This window comes from Phodopus roborovskii, unplaced genomic scaffold, assembly GCF_943737965.1.
Source record: "Phodopus roborovskii unplaced genomic scaffold, PHOROB, whole genome shotgun sequence".
In the NCBI taxonomy this organism is placed as follows: domain Eukaryota; kingdom Metazoa; phylum Chordata; class Mammalia; order Rodentia; family Cricetidae; genus Phodopus; species Phodopus roborovskii.
The window spans coordinates 9,977,142-9,998,078 of NW_026126407.1; the positions used below are offsets into that span (position 1 = coordinate 9,977,142).

The 20,937-nt window shown below is 48.8% G+C and overlaps 1 protein-coding gene across 1 annotated transcript in view; it reads right to left on the bottom strand.

Annotated features, from left to right (window-relative positions):
* Window positions 1-418: 418 nt before the first annotated feature.
* Window positions 419-20,937, bottom strand: part of Wscd1 (WSC domain containing 1) — a 41,473-nt gene continuing 20,954 nt past the window's right edge. Inside the window, exons 5-9 of the mRNA XM_051180102.1 lie at window positions 20,396-20,517; window positions 8,155-8,314; window positions 6,939-7,103; window positions 4,037-4,237; window positions 419-1,417 (exon numbers count right to left, since the gene is read on the bottom strand). Coding sequence (XP_051036059.1) covers window positions 1,065-1,417; window positions 4,037-4,237; window positions 6,939-7,103; window positions 8,155-8,314; window positions 20,396-20,517 — 1,001 coding nt within the window. The 3' untranslated portion in view covers window positions 419-1,064. The remainder of the gene's footprint in view (window positions 1,418-4,036; window positions 4,238-6,938; window positions 7,104-8,154; window positions 8,315-20,395; window positions 20,518-20,937) is intronic.

Genomic DNA, 20,937 nt, shown 5'->3' on the forward strand with positions numbered 1-20,937 from the left:
TCTCCATAGAGCATGGACTTGCTGATGTGTGGGACAACTAGTCCTAGTGGTCCCTGAGACATACCACACAGGGCCTCTTATGCCCACCAAAAACCCTCCTGCTGGTGCATGGTCTCCCTTGAGTTTGGAGATCCCCCGGGAGGCCAAGCTACCTTCCCATCCTCTGGCACTCCTCCTTATGGGCAGGGTTTGATTCCCAGCTTCTGAAGACAGTTGGATGGAGAAGCAAGTGAGCTACTCTTAGATGCCTTGGTGTTGTTAGGTGAAAAAGGGCAACAGGGCTGGGCTGAATAATAGTGGCGATTCTAAGGTCAGCATGTGTGCTTGCAGAGGTAGGGGAGGGGGCAACAGTGGGCCCCATGCTGCCACAGTGTTCACACTCTCCATCCATGGAGAATAGAGAGGCAGAGACGCGGTGTTTGCAGTGCCAGGATGTCACAGCACACATTTATGGGATGTCAGACACGCAGCCAGGGTCACACAGTACCCATCAGCGACAGTCTGTCTGTGACCTCCATTCCCCCAGTCCCTACTGCACTGCTTAAAACAATAATGCCTTCCCAGTACAGTATTCCAGAGCCAAGGACCCCAAAAGGCCAGTTTATGCCCAGCTGGACCCAGGAAGCCAAGGGCCTCCCACATCCTTGAGTGTGTGCACATGTGTACATATGAGGCAGATAGCCAGTCTCTGTAAGCACACACCTTGGTACCTGTGTGTATGTGTCCATATCTGGCTGTGTGTGCAAATCTGGGAGTGTCTGGCTCACCCTACTCCAGTGGCTTAGGCACATTAAAATGGGCACTGTGGATGCTGGGTGATGTCTAAGTGTGTCTGAGGATGTGTAAGTATCTGGCAAGGACGGTCCTGTGATGCACATCTGTCTGGGTAGGTTTGGTGATGCTCAGCATCCTCTGCACATAGAGCAGTACTCGCAAGAACACCTTGTTGACTGTGTGCCAGCAGCCATGCATCCCGGGGGGGTCCACAGATTGGTGCACTAGAGTAGTATTCAGCCATTAGTGTAACTGCATCTTAGCAGGAGCAGGTAGCCATGGTGGGCCTATCATCTGGGTACATACTCCCTGGGCAGCCCAGCCCAGTTGTGGTCACGCAAAGCCTGGTCCACTGTCCGGATATAGCCATTGATCAAGTCCTTCATCTCTGGGGTGAAGGGCTCCTGGTCATGAGGGCGCTGGCCACGCCGCCTGAAGCTGCCTTCTTTGTTGTTCTCCACACAGAGAAGCCGTTCCTCACTCACGGAGACATTGAGGAAGGCCACCATCTCCCGCAATGTGGGTACCAGGCTGTGCCGCAGCTCCTCATAGTGCACAACCAGCAGTCGCTTCCCGTACTTGAGCCAGTCTAGGACGTGTGAGGACCACCAGGAGGCATAGCTGTTCACAAATTCCGGCCATTCTGGAACAGGGAGAGAAGTACTGAAGTCAGGGTTGCCTCCCAGGGCTACTGGCTATGTAGAGCCTGCCTAGGAGAGGGATGCTGCCAATTTTTGACCTCTCAATACCCAGGGCTGACCCACTTGGGAGTCCAGTGTGAATGAAGGGTTCCTATCAGGTTCGATTTCGAAGAGTCCTGGGTCTGCCTGGAAGACAGTGATCTTGGGTACCAAGTTAAGATAAATGACCTCCATGTGCTAAGCAAAAACTGGCCTTTTCCTGTGTGCTGTGAATTCTTTGATTTTTGGGACTATCCTGGACAAGGAGGAATGTAGATGGACCTGTAGGCCTCGGAGCACAATACAAGGGTCAAAATCAGGAGCAAACTCAAGCAATCCATCTTTGTGTAGATGATCCCATGACCACCTTGACTTTGTCCCAAGTCACTGGACACATCAAATTTTAAGGAGTGGGCAACACTCAGGGTTCTACTGCCTGCCATCTGGATCAACTTGTCTGCATCCTTTAGGGCAATGGTTCTCAACATGTGGGTGATGACCCCTTTAGGGGACTGAATGACCCTTTCACAGGGGTTGCCTAAGAAGATTAGAAAACACAGATATTTACATTATCATTCATAACAGTAACAAAATTACAGTTATGAAGTAGCAATGAAAATAGTTTTATGGTTAGAGGTCACCACAACATGAAGAACTGTATTAAAAGGCTGCAGTATTAGGAAGGGTGACAACCACTGCTCTAAGATAACTAATGGTGAATGTATGCTACCAGCTTCTGGGCCCCGGTGAGATGAGGATGCCGAGTAGCTTAGTCTGTTGTGCTAAGAGAATGTGGTGTGTGAAGTATGCACATGGGGGTCTTGTCATCATGATGGCCGATTTGAACCCATGACGTTGCTGGGAGGCAGGATGCAGAATGAAAACATAGACAAGGGGGCAGCCTCAAGCTTGTGCAGATCTATACCTTTTCACAACATAAAGAAATTATTTTCAGGGGGCAGGGTTTGAAAACAAAAATGGTCCCAGTTAAGAGTGTTCAATTAGGTGCAGCAGACCTATTACAATCCCAGCACTCTAGAGGCTGAAATAGAGGATTGTGAGTTCAAAGCCAGCCTGGGCTACATAGAAAGTTCCAGAACAATCTAAGTGGAATATTTTGTCTAAAATATTTCCATATTGTCTAAATTTTCCATAGTTGAGCTATTGACATGCCTGGCATACTATAGCTTGCTTCCTGTCATCTTAAAAATAATCCTATGAGATCAGACAATCCCTGTGTTGAAGAAGAAAAAAAAAAACCTGATCTCTGGGGAAAAGGTTGAAGCTTGCTCAGGGTTTTAAGGCTTGGAAGAGCCAGTAGAGGGATCTGAGCTCAGCATGAGTATTGTAGGCTGATGGGGGCTGATCTCGTGCCCCTGTCCCTGCAGACCTAAAAGCAGGGAAGGATGGCTTTGGGGTCTGGCCTAGGCAGAATGTGATAGGGAAAGGGATGACTGAAAACCATCAGGTCACCGCCAGTCAGCTCCAGAAGCACAGATTTGGATGGCACTGGCTCTGTAGCATCTCCATCTAGTGCTGCCCTGGGTAGTTTCATTCATGACTTAACTGGCATCGTCACCTCCAGATGTGTACCTCTGCCAAATACCAGCATACTGGGACTAAGGTTCAATATATGAATGGAGGGGCACAAGGGCCAGACTGTAGGGCTTCAAGGGCAGGCTCTTCAGCCAGGGCCTGAAAAAGGTAGAATTATAGGAGCTGAGGATGACTCCTTGAAGAGGGCTTCTGTCCCTAGCCAGGAAACCAGGGTGTATGACTGAATGCTTGCAACATACATGGAAGTCCCTAGACCTCAATATGATGGTGTGTATACAAGAGGCATTTGGAAGACAATCTAGGTTAGATGAAGTCATGAGGGTGTGGCCCTTGAGATGGGATTAGTGTGCCTACAAGGAGAGGGTGTCTGCCATATGGCCATGGAGTGCTATCTGAAACCCTGGAGAAGGGCCTCTCCAGACACTGAATCATTCCGCTTCTAGAACCATGAAGAACAAACAACTGTTAATGCCCCCATCTCCATGTAGTCCAAGATGACAAGGAAGCAGGGATTAAGATCCAGCTCTGCCTCTCACCCCACCCCCCAAGTACCCTGGACAAATCAAGTTATCCTCTGGGCTCATCTGGAAAGTTACATGGACAGTGATTCCCCTTCAGAATGCAGTAGAGTCATTGGGTGCAGCTTAGGAAAGACTGAACTCTGGACACAGACCAGGCAGCACACTATCTTCCCATGTCCGAATGGCGTATGAGCATGGCCTCCTTTTCTAAAGGAGAGCCTTGTTGATTCAGGCAGAGGGGCAGACAGAGCCATGTGCACCTAAAGCTGTCTCAACTCTGGGCAAGTCGTAGGTCTATATGACGTCATCACCCACCTGAGGGTGGAGAGAGGAAAATTTTGGTTTGCCATGTGCATGGCAGTCACATAAAATGCCACACTGTGTGGACAAAGAAGATGTAGAAGTGAGTGCAACCAGGCCTTTCCAGAGCCAGGAATGTGTATTCCGATTCCGCACTACCCTGCTACACCTGTCAGTCCCCTGCCCAGGAGATCTGTCCCTCACCTTTGCTCTTCCAGTTGCGGTCAGGGGCATAGCCCAGGTGTCCAGCACACTTCCTATTGAATTCGGCAACTAGGGATCTGTAGGGGTTCCGGATCAGCAGGATGGCGGAGTCGAACATCTCAATCTCTCTCCGGCCGCTCTCATGTGTCTTCACACAGATGGTGCGCCGGCTCCGCCAATGGTCCTTCTCACCCTTGAACCCTGCTCAGGAGGAATGAGAGGACCTCTGTGGAGGAAGGTACCCTCACTGCCACTTGGGGTGATCGCATTTCTACAATAGTACAAGGACTGGTGGCATCTGAGGGGATACTGGAGATCTATGGATAGGGACAGGAGAAGCCTTCATGGGAGTGATTCTTGTCTCAGGGAAAGTGTCTCACAGTAGGGAAGATGAAACATGAAGCAAATTACCTCCTGCAGTCCCTGGTGGTCACAAAGGCAGGATCCTGACTATAGATACGGAAGGTATCTATAGTTGGACTTTCTGGGGAAATAATTTCAGAGGAGCACTTTAAATAATGCCCCCCCCAAATAAAATAAAAATAAAGAATTTGGGCCCAGATGAAGACTGAGGCTCAGAGTTGGTGTATAACAGTATCACACTGCATCCTGACAACTGTGCTATACCTCTGTCCATGTTCCCTTGAGTATTCCTGTGAAGCCCCTATTTTCTGGCCACCACTCCAATAGAGACAAGACAGCCATCATTGGACATGGCTGTAAACAATAGTAGCCTCTCTATGACCTTATATATCTTATCACAGGTCCCTGGACTATCACATGAATAGACGTTTTCTACTATGGGAACCAGGGCACATCTGGCAAAGGCCTTACCCACAACATTTCAGGACCCACAACCCTGCTTCCATGAACAGAGAGTTGTTCCCCAAACCAATAGCTCTGCTACTCCACATCATCCTGTGGCTCCTTGGTAAAGCACTGTGAACTCAGAATCTAAGTGACAACTGATTGAAAAGAAAGACTGTACTGGACTAATTGGTCCCTAGAGTCCCAGGATTCCATAAGGGCCTCATGGCTCCTTGTGTTGGACTTAGGATCAGTTGGTGGCTGGTGCTGTCAACTTGATAAGATTGGACTCAGCTAGGAGACAAGCCTCTGGGCACACTGTGAGGGATGTGACACTGGCCATGTCCATTGGGGACTATCTTGATTGGGTTAATTGATCAAGGCAGAACCACCCTAAAGGAAGATGACACCATTCCCTGAACTGGGGTCCTGGACCATATAAGAGGAGGAAGCTGGTTGATTACAAGCATTCATTGCTTTTTTTTTTTTCCATCCTGTGAATGGAAGTAGAGTGATCAGCTACCTCAGTCTCCTGCTTCTTTAACTTCCTGGATTCCATCTCAAACTGTGAGCCAAATAAACCCTTGCTTCCTTGAGTTGCTTTTGCCAGTGTATTTTGTCACAGCAACAGGAAGAATAAATACAACAGCAATAAAGGAACAAGAGTAGACCCTGACTTAAGGCTGTGGACTAGAAGGTGGTGTGGCCCAAATGCAGAGCACCAGGGCTTCAGGGAACAGAGCAGGCGAGCCCACAAAGTGGGACTTTTCGGAAAGACGTTGCCCAGGAGTCCCTAGCCCATCAGTTAGCCTCACCCAGGGCACCCAGCTCAGAAGAAGGGCTCCTTAAATCTCCACAAGCTTGTCTTGGGATTTTGAAAACAAAGTGCCAGTGCCTCCTCCCTTCGGTAGTGGCTGTATAGCATCCATATCTACAGTAGCATCAGCGTTTCCCTGGTGCATGGAAAATGCAACTCTCAAACCCAGAATTGGAGGTTACCCACCAAAGCTTGCCACTGCCAGAGGTCAAACACCAGAAGTGTTTGCCTTGATTGATCTCACCAAACAGGTTGAATGCCATCAGAGGAAGATTCAGACTATAGCTAAATGAATGCCAGGCCATGTCTGACAGCTCACAGTCAAGGTGCCTCTTGGCAGCCCTGAAGCTGGCCATTCCACTCTTCGATCATTTACCTGCATGTATATCCAGGCAGCTGGTACTGGCCTTCTAGGCAAACACTGTAGGTCATTGCAGCCTGGGGAGAGGGGCCAGAGAAAGCAGGCCCATATGCTTGTATGCCAACTGTCTCCCATATCCGCAGGTACCCTTAGCATCTCAAGGAAGATGGGCTGGGCTACATACGCACTCAGTTTAAGAACTTGCTACCAAACACACTAGGTTGTTTTGTTTCTGACAGTATCAGCTTTTTTTTTTTTTTCCCAAACCAAACTCTGGTTCAGAAACCCACAGCAAAATGCTGTGCCACTTAACAACTGAGAAATACATTTTGCCAAATTTAGATGCCACTTGAGTTGTCTGAGGGTCTCAGTTCTTGAGGAGCATGAGAACTTGAGCTGTTTAAGTTAATTTACTCAGCATAATGAGACCTCTTATTTTTACAAGGGAAAGACAGAAATCATAAAGTTCTTGAGCATTTCTGGAACAATTTTAAAAACCAAAACCAAAAAACAAAGCCCACTGCATTTCGATGAACTATCCCTTCGCCTGGAAAAAAAGAGGAATGAACAGATTAACTTTCACTCTTAATGACTGGGGAGCTTTGGGAAAATTCTAGAGCTTTAAGAAGGCCCGGTTTGAAGCTGGGCATTGATGTCACACACCTTTAATTTCACCACTCGAGAGGCAGAAGCAGGCATATCTCTGTGAGTTTGAGGCCAGCCTAGTCTACAGGAAAAGGTCCAGGATAGGCTCCAAAGCAATACAGAGAAACTGCCTCGGGGGGGGGGGGGAAGAAAGAAAGAAAGAAAGAAAGAAAGAAAGAAAGAAAGAAAGAAAGAAAGAAAGAAAGAAGAAGGGCTGGTTTGTGAGGGGACCAATTGAGGCTGCCTCTTCTCCCCCAGCAACCCTGGCTTACCCTTGTTGTACAGGGTTCCATCGAAGTAGTAGCTTCCTGTGTAGAATCCAGTAGCATGTTCGATCAGGTGCCTTGCCCATGTGTTCCCAGCTCCTGGGAAGCTCGACAGAGCCACAAACACCTTAGACTTGTTGGGCAAAAACTTCCTGTCTGTGCACCGGGTGTCTGAAAGTTCATAAGTCACCAGGGAGTCACTCACCTGCACAGTGATCTCAGATCTGTCACTGAAGTCCTCTGGACAGGGACTGGTGATTAAGTGATTTGTCACCTGCACCTCGTTATGCAGGATAGTGGCTAGAGATGTGATAAAGCCTTCCATCTCTGGTGGCTGGGAATTGGGTGTTCTGAGGATGCTCACCCCACTATGTCTTTATGGGACAGCCAAAGCCTCTTGGCATAATGCAGAGAATTCTGGATTCTGCTAGAGGAGGCAGGCAGAGCTGTGTCTGGACCCGGCCATGCTACTACAGTGCAGTGAACTGAAGCTGGGCTAGTTTCAGGCCTACAACTGTGCTTCTTATGTTCCCTCCCTAGGGCTGCTGGAAGAAGTACCAGTCACTAGGGGACAATCCCTGGAGACACTGGGCAACAGTGGGGATGCTTTTCCCTACTAGCTTGTCTTCCCCATCAGTTCCTAGGACCAGCAGAGGCCAGTGTGATGATGCTCACTCCAGGGGGGGCTGCTAGCACATGGAGGCTTCTGAGACCTAAGTGTCCTTCCTTTGGCTCTGAGTCTTGTGTTAATCCCCTGAGTCACTCCTATCCCTTTCCTTTCTGCCTTTTATACGACCATCCCCAATGGCTCATACTTTCAAAAGGAGCCTGGCCTCACCCTACCTTTCCTTTTTCCCCTACCCACTAAGAAGAGACACAGGGAACTCTACATACCCTTTACCCCGAGACTTCAGTCAGGCCTACCTAGTCTTTCTAGCCTTGGGAGCTCTTTGGGCCCAGACCAGAAGTCCTCAACCTGTGGGTTTGAGGTTTGAATGACCCTTTCATAGGTGTCACTTAAGACCACAGGAAGTATCAGATATTCACATTAAAATTCATAACAGTAGAAAAATTACAGTTACAAAGTAGCAATGAAAAAAATTTTCTGGTTGGCGACCACCACCACAACATGAGGAATTGTATTAAAGGGTCACAGGATTAGGAAGGCTGAGAACCATTGCTCCAGACCAATGCCACAGTCCAGGAGGTATGCAGAGCTCACCTTGTACAGGTGTCTGGTAGACCTCACAGTAGCCAGGTAGCCCCTGAGCCTCAGGGGCCTGGCTGCACAATGCTCCATCCACAGCATCCCGCAGGCTGAACTGGGGGGTAGGGTAGGCACAGTAGCAGTCCCAGCCCCAGAGGATGGCCAGAGGAAACTCCTGTGGGGAAGGAGAGGAGCGTGAGGTGGAGTGAACGGCTTATACCTGAAGTTCAGGCGTGAGCTGCACTCTATGGAGGTGCTGCCACTCATACAGGGTCAGCAGGGATGACCACCTGTCTCTGTGCTAAACCCGAGGTAGTCACAGAAGTGTGACTTGTGCCCTACAGCAGCTCAGGGTGGACGGGTGACAAACTAACTGTCACCACAACACATGAGCATCACTGCGGGAGAAGGTGAACAGAGCACAGAATGCTGGGCAGATCCTGGAACGGGGCCCAGGGTGTGGCTAGGCATCTGGCAGGAGTGGCAGGGTGGGTGAGGACATCAGGGAAGACTCACATAAGGGAACTTGTGAGGTCAGGAAGTGAGCCCTGCTGTCACAGGGCAGCTCAGGGCATGCTGTGCCACATCATTAGACAACAGACCTTGAGCCCAGAGAGAGGGCCCAATTCCGTTGGCTAGCTATGTCCCACCGGAAAGGGACAAAAGGCAACCCTTGGCTTTGTGGTCCCCCAGCAGAGTGGGGACAGATCCTATAGTCTTTTTGCAGATTGAAGAGCAGAGAAACACAAACCTTGTTCCTTCCTGACATGCTCAGAGGATGGAGACCGTTTCTGGAAATGCAATGTCTCCACCAGAGAGAGACTGAACAAACTTCTTTTTGAGGGCTCAGCCAGCTCTCAAGAGGGCTTTTGTTCCCATTTGGAGTGTCCACACCCTGAAGGCCTGGGTGTGAATTCTGGCTCACTTATGCAACAATGGGCAAGATGCTTGACCACTCAGAATCTCACCATTGATAAAAGGTAATAAAAAACACCAGGTAGGCTGATGACTATATAAGTTGAGCCCCATGGTTCAGCACAGTGCCTGGCATCCAGTTAAGCATTCCCTATAGGAATGGGACATATTCGGCTTCCTTACCCTTTTGAGTGTTCACCACAGCTCATTCAAAAAATGCATCCAGTCGCTTCCCCTAACACATGACTGTGAGCTCCCACTATGTGCCAGGCATTAGGTCGGACATCCAGCCCCACCCCCATTTCCCCCAAGGGGTATAGCAGGCTCCTTAGGCACAGAGCCTATTCGACAGAGGGAGGCAGTCAGTGGAGGATGGTGTTTGCTGTGAAGGGAGCTGCTGCACAAACTTTTTTATTCTTTGCCCACAGCAAGAAATCTCATAAATAAATAAGGAAAATCAATAGCGTTTTCTGTGCGTGGCTTGGTAAAGCCGAGAAGCTATGCACTCGTGTTAGACAAGAAGAGATAGTGTGGCAGCCAGGGCCAGGGGAGGTGAAGCGGGGGCGGAGCCAAGAAGAAATGCTAATTGCTGACTCCCAGGGCACCTTAGACCCTCTCCTTTGAGCCCAGAAATCCCTGTCCCCACTTCCCCCATCTTTCTTCATACTAGGGTGGCACTGTGCTCTCCGACACAAGGGACTGACAGGCCCCACCGTGTCTTTAAGTAGATTCCTCACAGGGGCCTCACACCTGTTTACGTTGGTGGCCAGACTAGCCAGGTTTTCTGGAAGTAGAGTCCCTGCGGGTGTGAAGTGGTAGAAGGTGGTATGACCCCTGCAGTTTTACCCCCTCTTTTCACCAGTGCCCTGCCTTGCCCCTCAGTAGAGCCTTCATCCTAGCAGGGGCTCCCAGGCCCCCATGTTGCCCTTTGGGAGCACACAGTGGCTTGGTAGTATCTTGCTCACTCCAGCCCACACAGCCTGTGAGGATGGAGTCTCAGGGTAGACCTTATTTAGAAATAGGGTATTTATAGAGTTATCTAAAATGAAGCCATTAGATTGGGATGGCCCTTCCGTGTGACTGGTGTCCTCACAGGAAGAGCAGGCCAATGTAAGCATCTAGCAACACTGGAGATACAGGTAAAAAGAGGCTTTAGGACAAACCAAGGCTGCTGGTACCTCCAAGTTATGATTCCGGCTTTAGCCTCCAGAGCTATGTGAAGGTTAATACTTGTTGTTTAATCTGCCCAGCCCATGGTGCTGATGCAGCAGCCTGAGTCAGCTAAGACAATGGCTCTCTCTCTTCCTACTGAGTTGGGCTCCCATCCCAGGGCCTTTGCACTGCTATTTCAACTGCCTGGAATGTTCTTACCCACACACCCTCTCTCACTTTCTTCTAGCCACCATCTCAGTGAGGCCTCCTCTGCCTATCCCTTTCCAAACTGTGGTACCCTCCCATCTTCTCCTTGGCTGTGTGTGAATACTACTTATTAAGTTCCTGATGAAATACTCTGATTCCAAATCTATAGCTTGGTCAGCTATGATGAACACACACTGAGGCAGGCAGCAGTCCATCCACTTAAGAGGTTCTATTGTCTTTTCTAGAACATCTCTTCCTCCCTCAACCTAAGCAACCTAAGCCACTGATAGCCGCAGATCAGTGGTATTCATTCTGGAGCGTCATATAAATAGGATCACAGGTGTGTATTTTTGTGAGCCTGGCTTCTTTCATTCAGAAAACCATTTGTTTAATCTGTCCCAATTCCTTTACATATCCACAGCTTGTTCCTTCTCACCGTCACATAGAATTCCATGTGTGGACCAGCCCACTTTTTGACAGCCATCTGAGCTGTTCCTGGGGTTTAGCCACTGTGAATAAAGCTGCTTTGAAACATCTAAGGATGAAAGTCTCATGTGTAAGCACCTACTACCTTTCCTGCCTTTTTCTCCATGGCTGTACTCACCACCACGCAGCATATTGTATATTTTATTTCTTTTCCTGGTTTGTTGTCTGCCCTGCTCACAAGAATGTAAATAGGGAAGGGATTTCTGTGTCCCGTGTGTTGCCACATCCTTGGGGTCTAAAGCAGTGTCTACTGTGTGGCAGAATTTTAGTAAGTATTTGACGGTTGAACAAACACATGAATGAATAAATGAATGGATAGATGAACGAATGAATATCCTTTCTAGATCCCACCACCATCAAAAGCTGCTGGTAACAAACCATGCCATATTCCTGCTAGCTGAGGTCAAGAGCATCAAAAGCTGTGAGGGACGGGAAAGTGGCTACACCTGAGCCAGCCCTCCCAATCCCAGGGCCCTGATATCTTAAGATCCCCATGGAAACAGTCTCCCCAGCCTGAGTAGTCTGCTGAGGCCCCGGGGGCTCTGGGTTCTTCCCAGTGGCACCTGGTGCTGCTGTGGTTGGAACTCCCATTCTCATATCCCAGGGCTGCCCATCTCATATGCCTGTCCTTGCTCCCACCAGTGACCCAAACCGTTTTGCCTCCCTGAGCGGATTAAACTGTCAAGTTTCCAGGTGTTTGCAGAGGAACGGGAGAACTGCACACAATAATGCAGTTTTATTTACAACATAACCGCCTCGGCGACATCACTGGATCCTGAAAACACATAACAATTTCAGCCCCGTGGGATTTCGAGGACAGGATTTCCATAAAAATTAAATATTGATGACTCTTATCTCTCTTCCAACTTTCAGCTCTCCCATGCCCCTGCCCCCACTCCAACCTTCAATGAGAGACAAAGACAGAGGGAAAGGGGTGAGTGTGGGGGGTGGGGAACAAGTAGGAAAAAGCCAGGCAGGAAAGGCAAGCAGAAAGCCTGAGCATGGTGTGGGGTTGTTGGAATCAATCAGAGAGTGAGGAGAGCCACTTAGGCCTCCTTCCTGGGACAGGATGGATGCACAGCCTCGGTCTTGATCCTGCACCTGCCTGGGATGCAGACTCAGGAGGATGGGACTGAACCTGACCTAGGAGTGGGCATCAGGCAAGGACCAGGTTTTGAGACAGAGACTATGGCTCCGTGGCTTGCAGGAAGCCATGAACAAAGAAGGCCTGGCCTGTGGCTGTGGGCATTTCTATTCATGGGAGTGGGATCTAGGGGCTGAATGAGCTCCAGGTGTCTTTGAGAGAATACTCAACAGCTGTGATCGTAGGAGTGTGGGAAGCTAGAGGCTTCATTTGCAACACCCCCAGCACCCACTCAGTGTAAAACAGGCCCTATCCATCCACACATTCAGCCTCAAGATGCCAGCAGCTCACACTAAACATCCATCCATCCATCCACTAAAAGTGCAAACATGATGGATGGCTTTGGGGAAAAGTCAGAGTGTCTCCAGGAGATCTGTAGGTATCAGTAGCGGTGGCATGGTCTTGGACAGACTTGTGTCCAGGGACAATGGACAGACTAGACCAACTTCCCAGAGAACACCTTCCATGAAAGTCAAACACCATTAGACAGAAGAACTGGTAAAGACCCACCCAACCACCAGGAGCCCAGGGGCTTAGCATCCACCCACCACAGAAAAAGCCAGCTCCTCCTGAGTTAGCTTCTCAAACATGTCCCACCAGCAAAGGAGCCAGGGTATGCAGAGAAATAGCCACTGTCACAATCACTGTCTGGACAATGAGCTACTCAGGAGGGACCACAAAACGTAAATTGTGACATCATTGGATCTCTGCCACACTCTCGTAGGCATTCTTACCATATTCAGTACAAGGGGGTGACAGAACTAGACAGCATCACAAATGAAAAAAAAAAAATAGCAGGCAGGGACAAGGACTCAAATTATCCCAAGTTAAACTCCTTCTTTGAACTAATTTGAGAAGGAAAAGATGCAGTCGTAAAATGTATCAAAAGTTTGTTACGTGCTTCCAAGCCTATGAAACCACAGCTCCTTAGCTCCCTTGATAACACAACTCAAGGAAACAATTATGAATGTGCTCACAGGTAAGAAAAGAAAACAAAGAGTTCAAAGGAAACAAGGAAGTGGGTCGGAGACAGCTCTATTAGTAAAGTGCCTGCCTTGTAAGCACCAGTTCTGGAACCCACATTTTAAAAAGGCAGATTTGTTGGTGCACACTTGTGATTTGGAACTGGGGAGGTAGAACTCAGCTGATCCTGAGGTTTACAGGCTGGCAAGCCTAGCCTACTTGGAGAGTTCCTGGCTAATGAGAGACCCTGTCTTAATAAAAACCAAGTTGGATGGCTTCTGAGGAATGGTATTCAAGGTTGTCCTCTAGCTACCATGTGCATATGTATGTCTGAACTCTTGCACATGCGTATTTGTTTGTGAGTGTGAACATGCATGCATATGTGTGCATACACATACACACAAATAGAAGACACAAGAAAGAAGGAGAGAATGGAGGGAAAGGGGGAGAAATGAGGAAAAGAAAGAAGGGAGGCATAGAAGAGGAAGGGAATGGGAGGGGATGGGAAGGGAGGGGAGGATGGAAAGCCATAGAGCTACAAAATGACAGCATAGCAACAGAAATACACAGGTCACATTAAAGAAGAGGATGGATGTAAGATGCTGCAACCCAGTGTTTATATTAGAAAACAAAGCTCTTGTACACATATTTAGAATAAGGTCAAAAGGCTGCTATGTTTTTAACTATTTTCTTTTCTGATGCAGTACAATTATAGGAAGTTTTATTTATATTTTTGCATCTTCAAATTTTTTGTAACAGATAATTTTTTACCTTTGCAACCCTCTAAAACAGTAAGTGTTTTATAAGCACATGCAGAGTTCAATATCACAGGCTCTGTATGGGCTTTTAAATGACTCTGCTGTGTGCCATACTAGGGATGGAGCCAGGGTCTCACACACACTAAGCAAAAGCTAAGTGAGCCACCTCCATGCTCCTTTGAGATCAAGTGTACTGTTGTTGCTGGCAGTTTTCAGCCAAAAATAAACTGTTGGCTGATGGCTAGGGCTTATTGGCTAGCTCTATCTTAATTCTTAGCCCATTTCTATAAACCTATGTATTTCCACATAGTCTTGGCTTACTGGAGAATGTCCAGACCTGTTTTTCTTTTGGAGGCTAATGGTGTCCTCTGGGGTGCCTCTCTGCCTACCTTTCCAAGAATTCTCCTCATCCTATCTATCTTCTTTCCTCTACTGGCTATTGGCCAAACAGTGTTTATTCATCAACCAATAAGAGAAACATATACACAGGACATCCCCTCTCATACTGTGTAGTCCAGGTAGCCTCAAACTCACAATCATCTAGTCCCTGTGCCTCCTGAGGGCTAGGATTACAGGTGTATGCCATCACGTTGGGCCTAAAGCACCAGTTCTGAGCTGCTCCTGGAAAGGCCAATATACAGCCCAATTAAAAAAAAAAAAAAACTCTCTATGTTAGGATCACAGGTCCCAGACTCCCACAGAGCTCACCACTGGCAGAGTGCTGCAAGGTTGCCGGGGGTCTCCCTGGGGTAGAACTCTCCCATCTATTGGGACTAAGGGGGATTTAGTTAGAGCAGGTAAACTGGGGGGGGGGACACAGGCTCAGGGGCATGATTTCCTTTCCAGTTCCCCAGGCATTATGACCAGGGACAGCCATACCTTATTAACCTGCCTGCAGACAGTGTCAGACTTCACTGTTTCCCATTTTAGAATCCTCACTCCCACAACAGTCTCTGCTCTTGCACACAAATATCAGTCTTCAAATTAATTACCCTAGATAGAACCAGAGCGATGAAAGTATCTAACCCCCCACCCGGCTGCTTCCCATCTTGCACAGAATGAAGGAGGCATCATGCTCTTGAAGGTGATGGAAAAGGAGCAAGCTTCCTTCTATTTCCAACACTGAGTATCAGAAATTATACAAGACCATTTTACGGGGCTTTCAAAAATGCATTGGGAAGGGGGCAGCTGGAGAGATGGTTGAGTAGTTTAGAGCTCTTGAGGCTGTTCCAAAAGTCCCAAGTTCAATTCCCAGCTTCCATGTTAGGGGAAGGGGGCTCACAACTGCCCAGCAGGGGATCTGGTGCCCTCTTTTGGCCTCTACAGGCACTGCACTCACTGCACATACCTGACTATCATATAATTTTTAAAAATGCATTTTTTTTCTTCTGTGGTATAGCCACTGGTAAGGAGCCTATGCTACTGTAAGAAATCCTTCACCCGGGATCCTGTAAACAATCCTAATGAAGTTCATATCAATATAAATAAAGTTGTGGGAGTAGAGGAGACACTAGGTAGGAAGAGAAAAGGGAGCAGCAGAAAAGGAGGGAGACAGGAGAAGGTAATGAAATGCCTATAACAAAAATACACTATGTGTCCTGTGAAAATGCCAGAATGAAACCCATTATTATATATAATTAATGTATGCTAGTACAAATGGATCATTAGAGGCTGGTTTTTTGTTTTTTGTTTGTTTGTTTTAGCCCCAAATATTCTTAATTGTTCAGTTACCTTCCTGGAGCTTCTTGAATCTGTGGTAGCTAACTAGTCTGAAACTACTGAAACCAGTGATTTTCTCCCTGAGCATATAAAGAATCTTTAGCCGGGAGCTGAGAAGTGGCGGCGGGGCTGCAGGGAGGGTCTTGGGCTCTCTCTCCTGCTTCCAAACACTGCCTCTCACATCTGCTGCTCTGGGCTCACACCCTCAGGCTTAGCTCTGCCCCACTGAACACCTTGCTGTCAGCATGCTCCCCTCTCCCCAACATCTGGACAAATTCTCGAGATCTGTACTACAGTGTACTGTATGGGCCTGGCCATTCCCACTGTGTGTGGCACCTGAGCTTATTTTCTGGCCCAGTGAAGATGTGATGAGGCCGGCGCTGGTCAATCCTGCCTTGACACCGCCACTGGCCTTTTTAGAGAAGGAAGTGCTTGGACTGGGGACAAGAAAGCACAGCCAAGTGTTCCATCGCTGTTGTCCTACCACTCACTCACATTGTACAGGAAGGAAGTCAGGAAACTACTCCCCGCAGAGGCCATGGGCAGGCCAACTTCCAGTGCATCCTCCACGCCAGGCCTTCATGCTGAAAGCGGGATTTGGTCCATAGGGAGGGCAGGGCAGGGCACGGCAGGCAGTGCTGTGCAGCACATTAAACTGGCTCTCTGAGGCTGTGGGTCTCACCTCCATAGATCTTGGCCAGTGTTTGATGTTTGAGTTGTGACCCTTGAGGGCAAAGTTGCTGTTGGCATCCCATAGGTAGAAGCTGGGTTCTTTGCTAAATATCCTATAATGTACAGTACCTGAAACAATGAATTCTCCAGCCCTCAAGGACCAAGGCTGAGAACTTGCTCTGGGCTGAAGCCAAATCCAGGAATCTGCAAGCTGAGGCCTTGAGTCCCATTATACCAGTGTGTAAGGAGAACAAGGGAGACAGGCTGGCAGCCTGGGGACCAGAGATGCACTCTGATGCATCGAGGAGACTTTACTGGCTCTGTTCTGGCCACACCTAGAATCCCTTACCCTAGAGCCTTAACATAGGTTGGCTTCTGTGGCAGCTTTGCCAAGTGTCTCCAAGGCTGACCCTGAAGAATGCTCCCTCCCAGGAGGATTTATGGAGAGCTCTACAGGCCAGATCCACTCTCCACCCACGCAGAATTTGTCACCCTCCTCCCACATGGGTACCCCATCCTCTCAAGTGGATTTAGCTCATGTAGCACCTGTCAGCTTGCACCCCTTCTCCATCAGCTCTAATCTTCTCTGTGGTCCAAAGCATCCTGCCTACAGATGGACAGTGTCCTGCTACTTATAGCACCCCTCCCAATTACACCATCAGTAGCTTCCTGTTTCCCGTTGGGTAATATTAAAACAAAACAAAAAAAGAAAACCACAACCAGCTCAGCATTAAGTCAGACACATTTCATACCCTACCTTTCACACTGACTCCCAGCTGCCTCTTCTTCCACTGGACTGTTGTGGCCATCACATAGTGGCTATCATACAATGACCATCAATGTCCATTTCCTGAATTCATCTGCTCACACTGCCCTAGGTGCTCTAGCTCCTCCTCTCCTCTAAGTTGCATCCATCCTCTTTAGCCACTAGCCTCACTAAGCCATGCATCTTGGCTTTTCCTCAGCCATAAACTGTACCTTGTAGTGTGCCTCACCCATTGCTGGGCTCTGCTGGCACCCAGCACATGATTTCACCTCTGTAAACATCAGCCTATGCAATTTGGCCAAATCTTGCTAAATGTACTCTGCTAAAAGCCACTTTCAACTTGAACACTGTAGAGGGTGACTCTTTCACAGCTGCAAACCCCTGCAGCTCTCAACAATGGGACTCAGGGAAATGTCCCCTCCTGCTCCATCCCACAGGGGGACTTGGACTAGAGATGAATGAAATGATGCCCACACTTGATGCTTTGAGGGCATGGGTCACATCTGAGAACCTCAGGCACCTTTTCCATGTGGCTCTGATGAGCCATGACTGCTGTAAATGGTAGAACTAAGCCAGTAACTCGCCCTTGAGATGCATCTGCAGGGGAGTCAGACAAGGTGCTAAGGTGCCAAATGGCTTATGATACCGAGAGCCTGCGGGGATCTTCTGGCATACTTCACTGTAAAACTGTAGCGATGTGGATTTGTGCCAGTAAATATGAAGGAGAGCTGAAAATAGCAAGGCGTTTCTCATCTTTAACTTATTGTCTGCAACCACTAAGCAGAGCTCTCTGTGTTCTAGAAGGCTGCCCAGGGGGAGACACATCTAGGAAGTACCCTCCCCAAGGAAGGAGAACCCTCCAGAAGTGGTTATGTCCCCTCCCACATCCCTGTAAGAGGTGTAAAGTTAGTACAACCTTTGCCAAGGGCAATCTGGCAGCAGAGACTGAACAACAAAGATACCTCCTGAACCTAGCATCGCCTGGGAGAGATTTTTTTTTCCTTTCTCTTCCTTACAGATTCACCCATACAAAATGACCTAAACACAGTCATTGCAGCACTGTTTGTAACAGCAAATGACTAAACACAATCTAAAAGCTGAACAGTAGGAGATCGGTTAAATAAATTATAGGACATCTGTGAGACTGGGAAAGATTGGAGTTAACTTTCTAAACCCATATGGAGTGATCACTAAGGCTGGTGGTCTGGTAGAACAGGCCCAGTTCAGCAGAGTGCAGGTCCTGTGTTACGGGTAGCTGTGGGATCTGTAATAGCCAGTCTAGGATGCAATGGATTGAATATTCAGTTTTTGAAAGTGGCCACAGGAAGCCAGGAAAATGAGATGCCTCCCAGGGAGGATGCTGGGTGGGAGAGAGGCAGCAGCAAGATGACCTGCCTTGGTATATCTCCACTGTGTTTACACAAACATATTACTTACTCAGAGCTAACCAGAGAGAGGAGTCCAAGCCTGCAGTCATGGCGGCTGCACTTGCTCTTTTTCCCATTCTTTTTCTCACCTCTGCCTCACCTTCTGTCACAAGGAGAGGCTGCAGTGTCTAAGAGCACAGACTGTGGAGTCAGGAGCCCTGGCTATGCTTGTGTACAAGCTTATCCCTCTGCAAACCTGAGCTGAATCCTACAGCCGCCAGGGATATGAGGGGGTCCCCTGCTGAGAAGATTGAAGCAAACAGTCTTTGGAAAGGCCATGAACCCTCCAAAGCTGCTGGGAAGTCTGCCTGTATCCTGCTCTAGACCAGTGGCATTCTATATTCTGAAGGAAGCTGGGGTTTGGGGGGGGGGGGAGGGCCCTATGGCGGAAAGGCTCAAACTTCAGATGCATCATTCCCTTGTAGCTCAGACAGGGCTGCAGTTGTGTGGGTGTCCTTATGCCCTCCCTTATGCCCTGAATTCTGTCCCCACCATGAGGATGAGAAGTGGTTTCCCAGGCCAGATCTGCAAGTCAATAAAGTGGGGTGACTGCTCTGTGACCTATGGGCCCTGGTGGCAGTGGTTTTGAAAATGCTGGTGGCACAAAACAGGGGAAGTGCGTCAACACTGTACTCAGGCTAGAGGAAAGGGCCTATAAAAGCTTTGTTCTTCCTCCACCTTGCAAGAGAAGTGTTTCCAAAGAGCCGAGGAAGCAGGAAAAGGGCAGCACCCAGTGTGGATGTAAGAGTGGGGGTGAGACAGAGGATGGATGTCAGTCACTTCAACAGAGCTGCCCCTGCTCCACCCAACCCCCACAATGGGTCATGCAGCTGGCAGGTCCCGGCTACATGAACACGTGCAGACAGCTTGAGTGTTCTGCCTTAGCTGCTTCAGTTTCCTTACCTGCCAAGTGCAGGTCATCACCACACCCATCCCATCAGGCCTTAGGACGTTTGAATGACTCAACACAGGTAAAGTGCTTGAAATAGTACCTTGCATAGTATGTGTGCTCATCATCATCACTGGCAATGCTCTCTCCTCCCCTTAGCTCTGTCCTGGCATGCTATCAAAGACCACAGGGCACTGAGGCTACTGCACCCCAACATAACCGCATCAGCCCCAGCCCCCAGCCCAATTGCAGAGATGCAGCATCCACCACAGTGTGAGATGGCTGTGTACTTGGCTGTGTACTTGGCAAGAAATTTCCTTTGTGACATGGGATTGAGGGGTATCCCTGAAACCCAGGCAGGAGTTCAAGACCAGAGTGAGGGAAGCCTTGCTGGGAGGCCCAGGAGTGCCTTGTCTGCCCCAGCACAGCAAGACGCAGTGGGCAGTCCAGATGCCCAAGTACACTTATTTTTTCATGCATATTCTCTGGAGTCACAGAACTTTCCAGACTATCCGCCTGCCAGATCACCTACTTTGTACCTAGTACCGCTGTGCTCTGTGTACTCATAGCTCCCCGCTCCCCACACACACCTACTACACTTCTGACTTTAAACTTTGCAATCCCCACCTGCCTCTGCCCACTCCTCATCCTGCCACAGAGCAAGTAGGCAGTGTAGGGACAATTGCTTTGGTGCCTTGCCCAGCTCAGTTCTAGCCAAGTTCCACTCCTCTTCAAAGTCTGGACTGAACCACAGGAGTGGTTGTGGCATGGCCCCTGCAGCCAGTCACAGCCCCCAGCACAGAAAACAGAAAATCCATCAGCTGTCCCTAAGGATTGAGCTGGCATCTCTGAGTCCAAACAAGGTCAATTTAACATGTGACACTTGTGCCAAGAGCTTTCATGCAGAAAGGTATGCAGGGACATTCTTTTTAGCTTTACAGCTTTCCCTCCCCAGTCTCGAATCACCGAGGGTGTTACCTGTGAACTATCCAACACACCCTGTGTGACACTGGATATATGCCTGGCCCTGCCCTCTACCACTTGGCCTCTACCTGGGCTGTCGGAGTGGATGTGTGTGGCCTAGCATGGGCCACTTTCCTTCTCTAAAGATTACCATGCACATTGACCAAAGTACCACACAACAGTAGCAGTTCTTACTTTCTGGGAACAAAATCCAGAGCATGTCTCCACAGTCATGTTGGCCTGTGTCATGGAGGAGGAGAAGGTGTGGGTGACGTTCTCTGGCAATGGGAAGCACCCTCGGTAGGTGGCAGTCCGCCCTGCAGGGAAGAAAATGGGGTTTGAATGAGAAGTGGTATCTGTGGTTGGGTTTGGGTCCTGAGACCTATGTGAATAGATTCAGGAGGAGCAGATATCATGAGAGAGAGAGAGAGAGAGAGAGAGAGAGAGAGAGAGAGAGAGAGAGAGAGAGAGAGAGAGAGAGAGAGGATATAAAGGATCAAGGGGCTCAAGACAGGATTGAGCAAAGCACCACCTGTCAAGGGAACCATGGCCACCCAGGGTCTCTGTCAAAGTTCACCTGGCTGTAATGCTGACTAAAGGGGTCACTTTTCCTGCCATATCTCTAGGGGTGGAGTGAAGGTGGAGGTAGGGGATTGGGTAGCTGTTCCCGTTTTCTTTCCTTTATTTTGCATTTTCCTTCATGCTAGCCTCCAAAGTAGGTGATCTGGCAGGCGGAT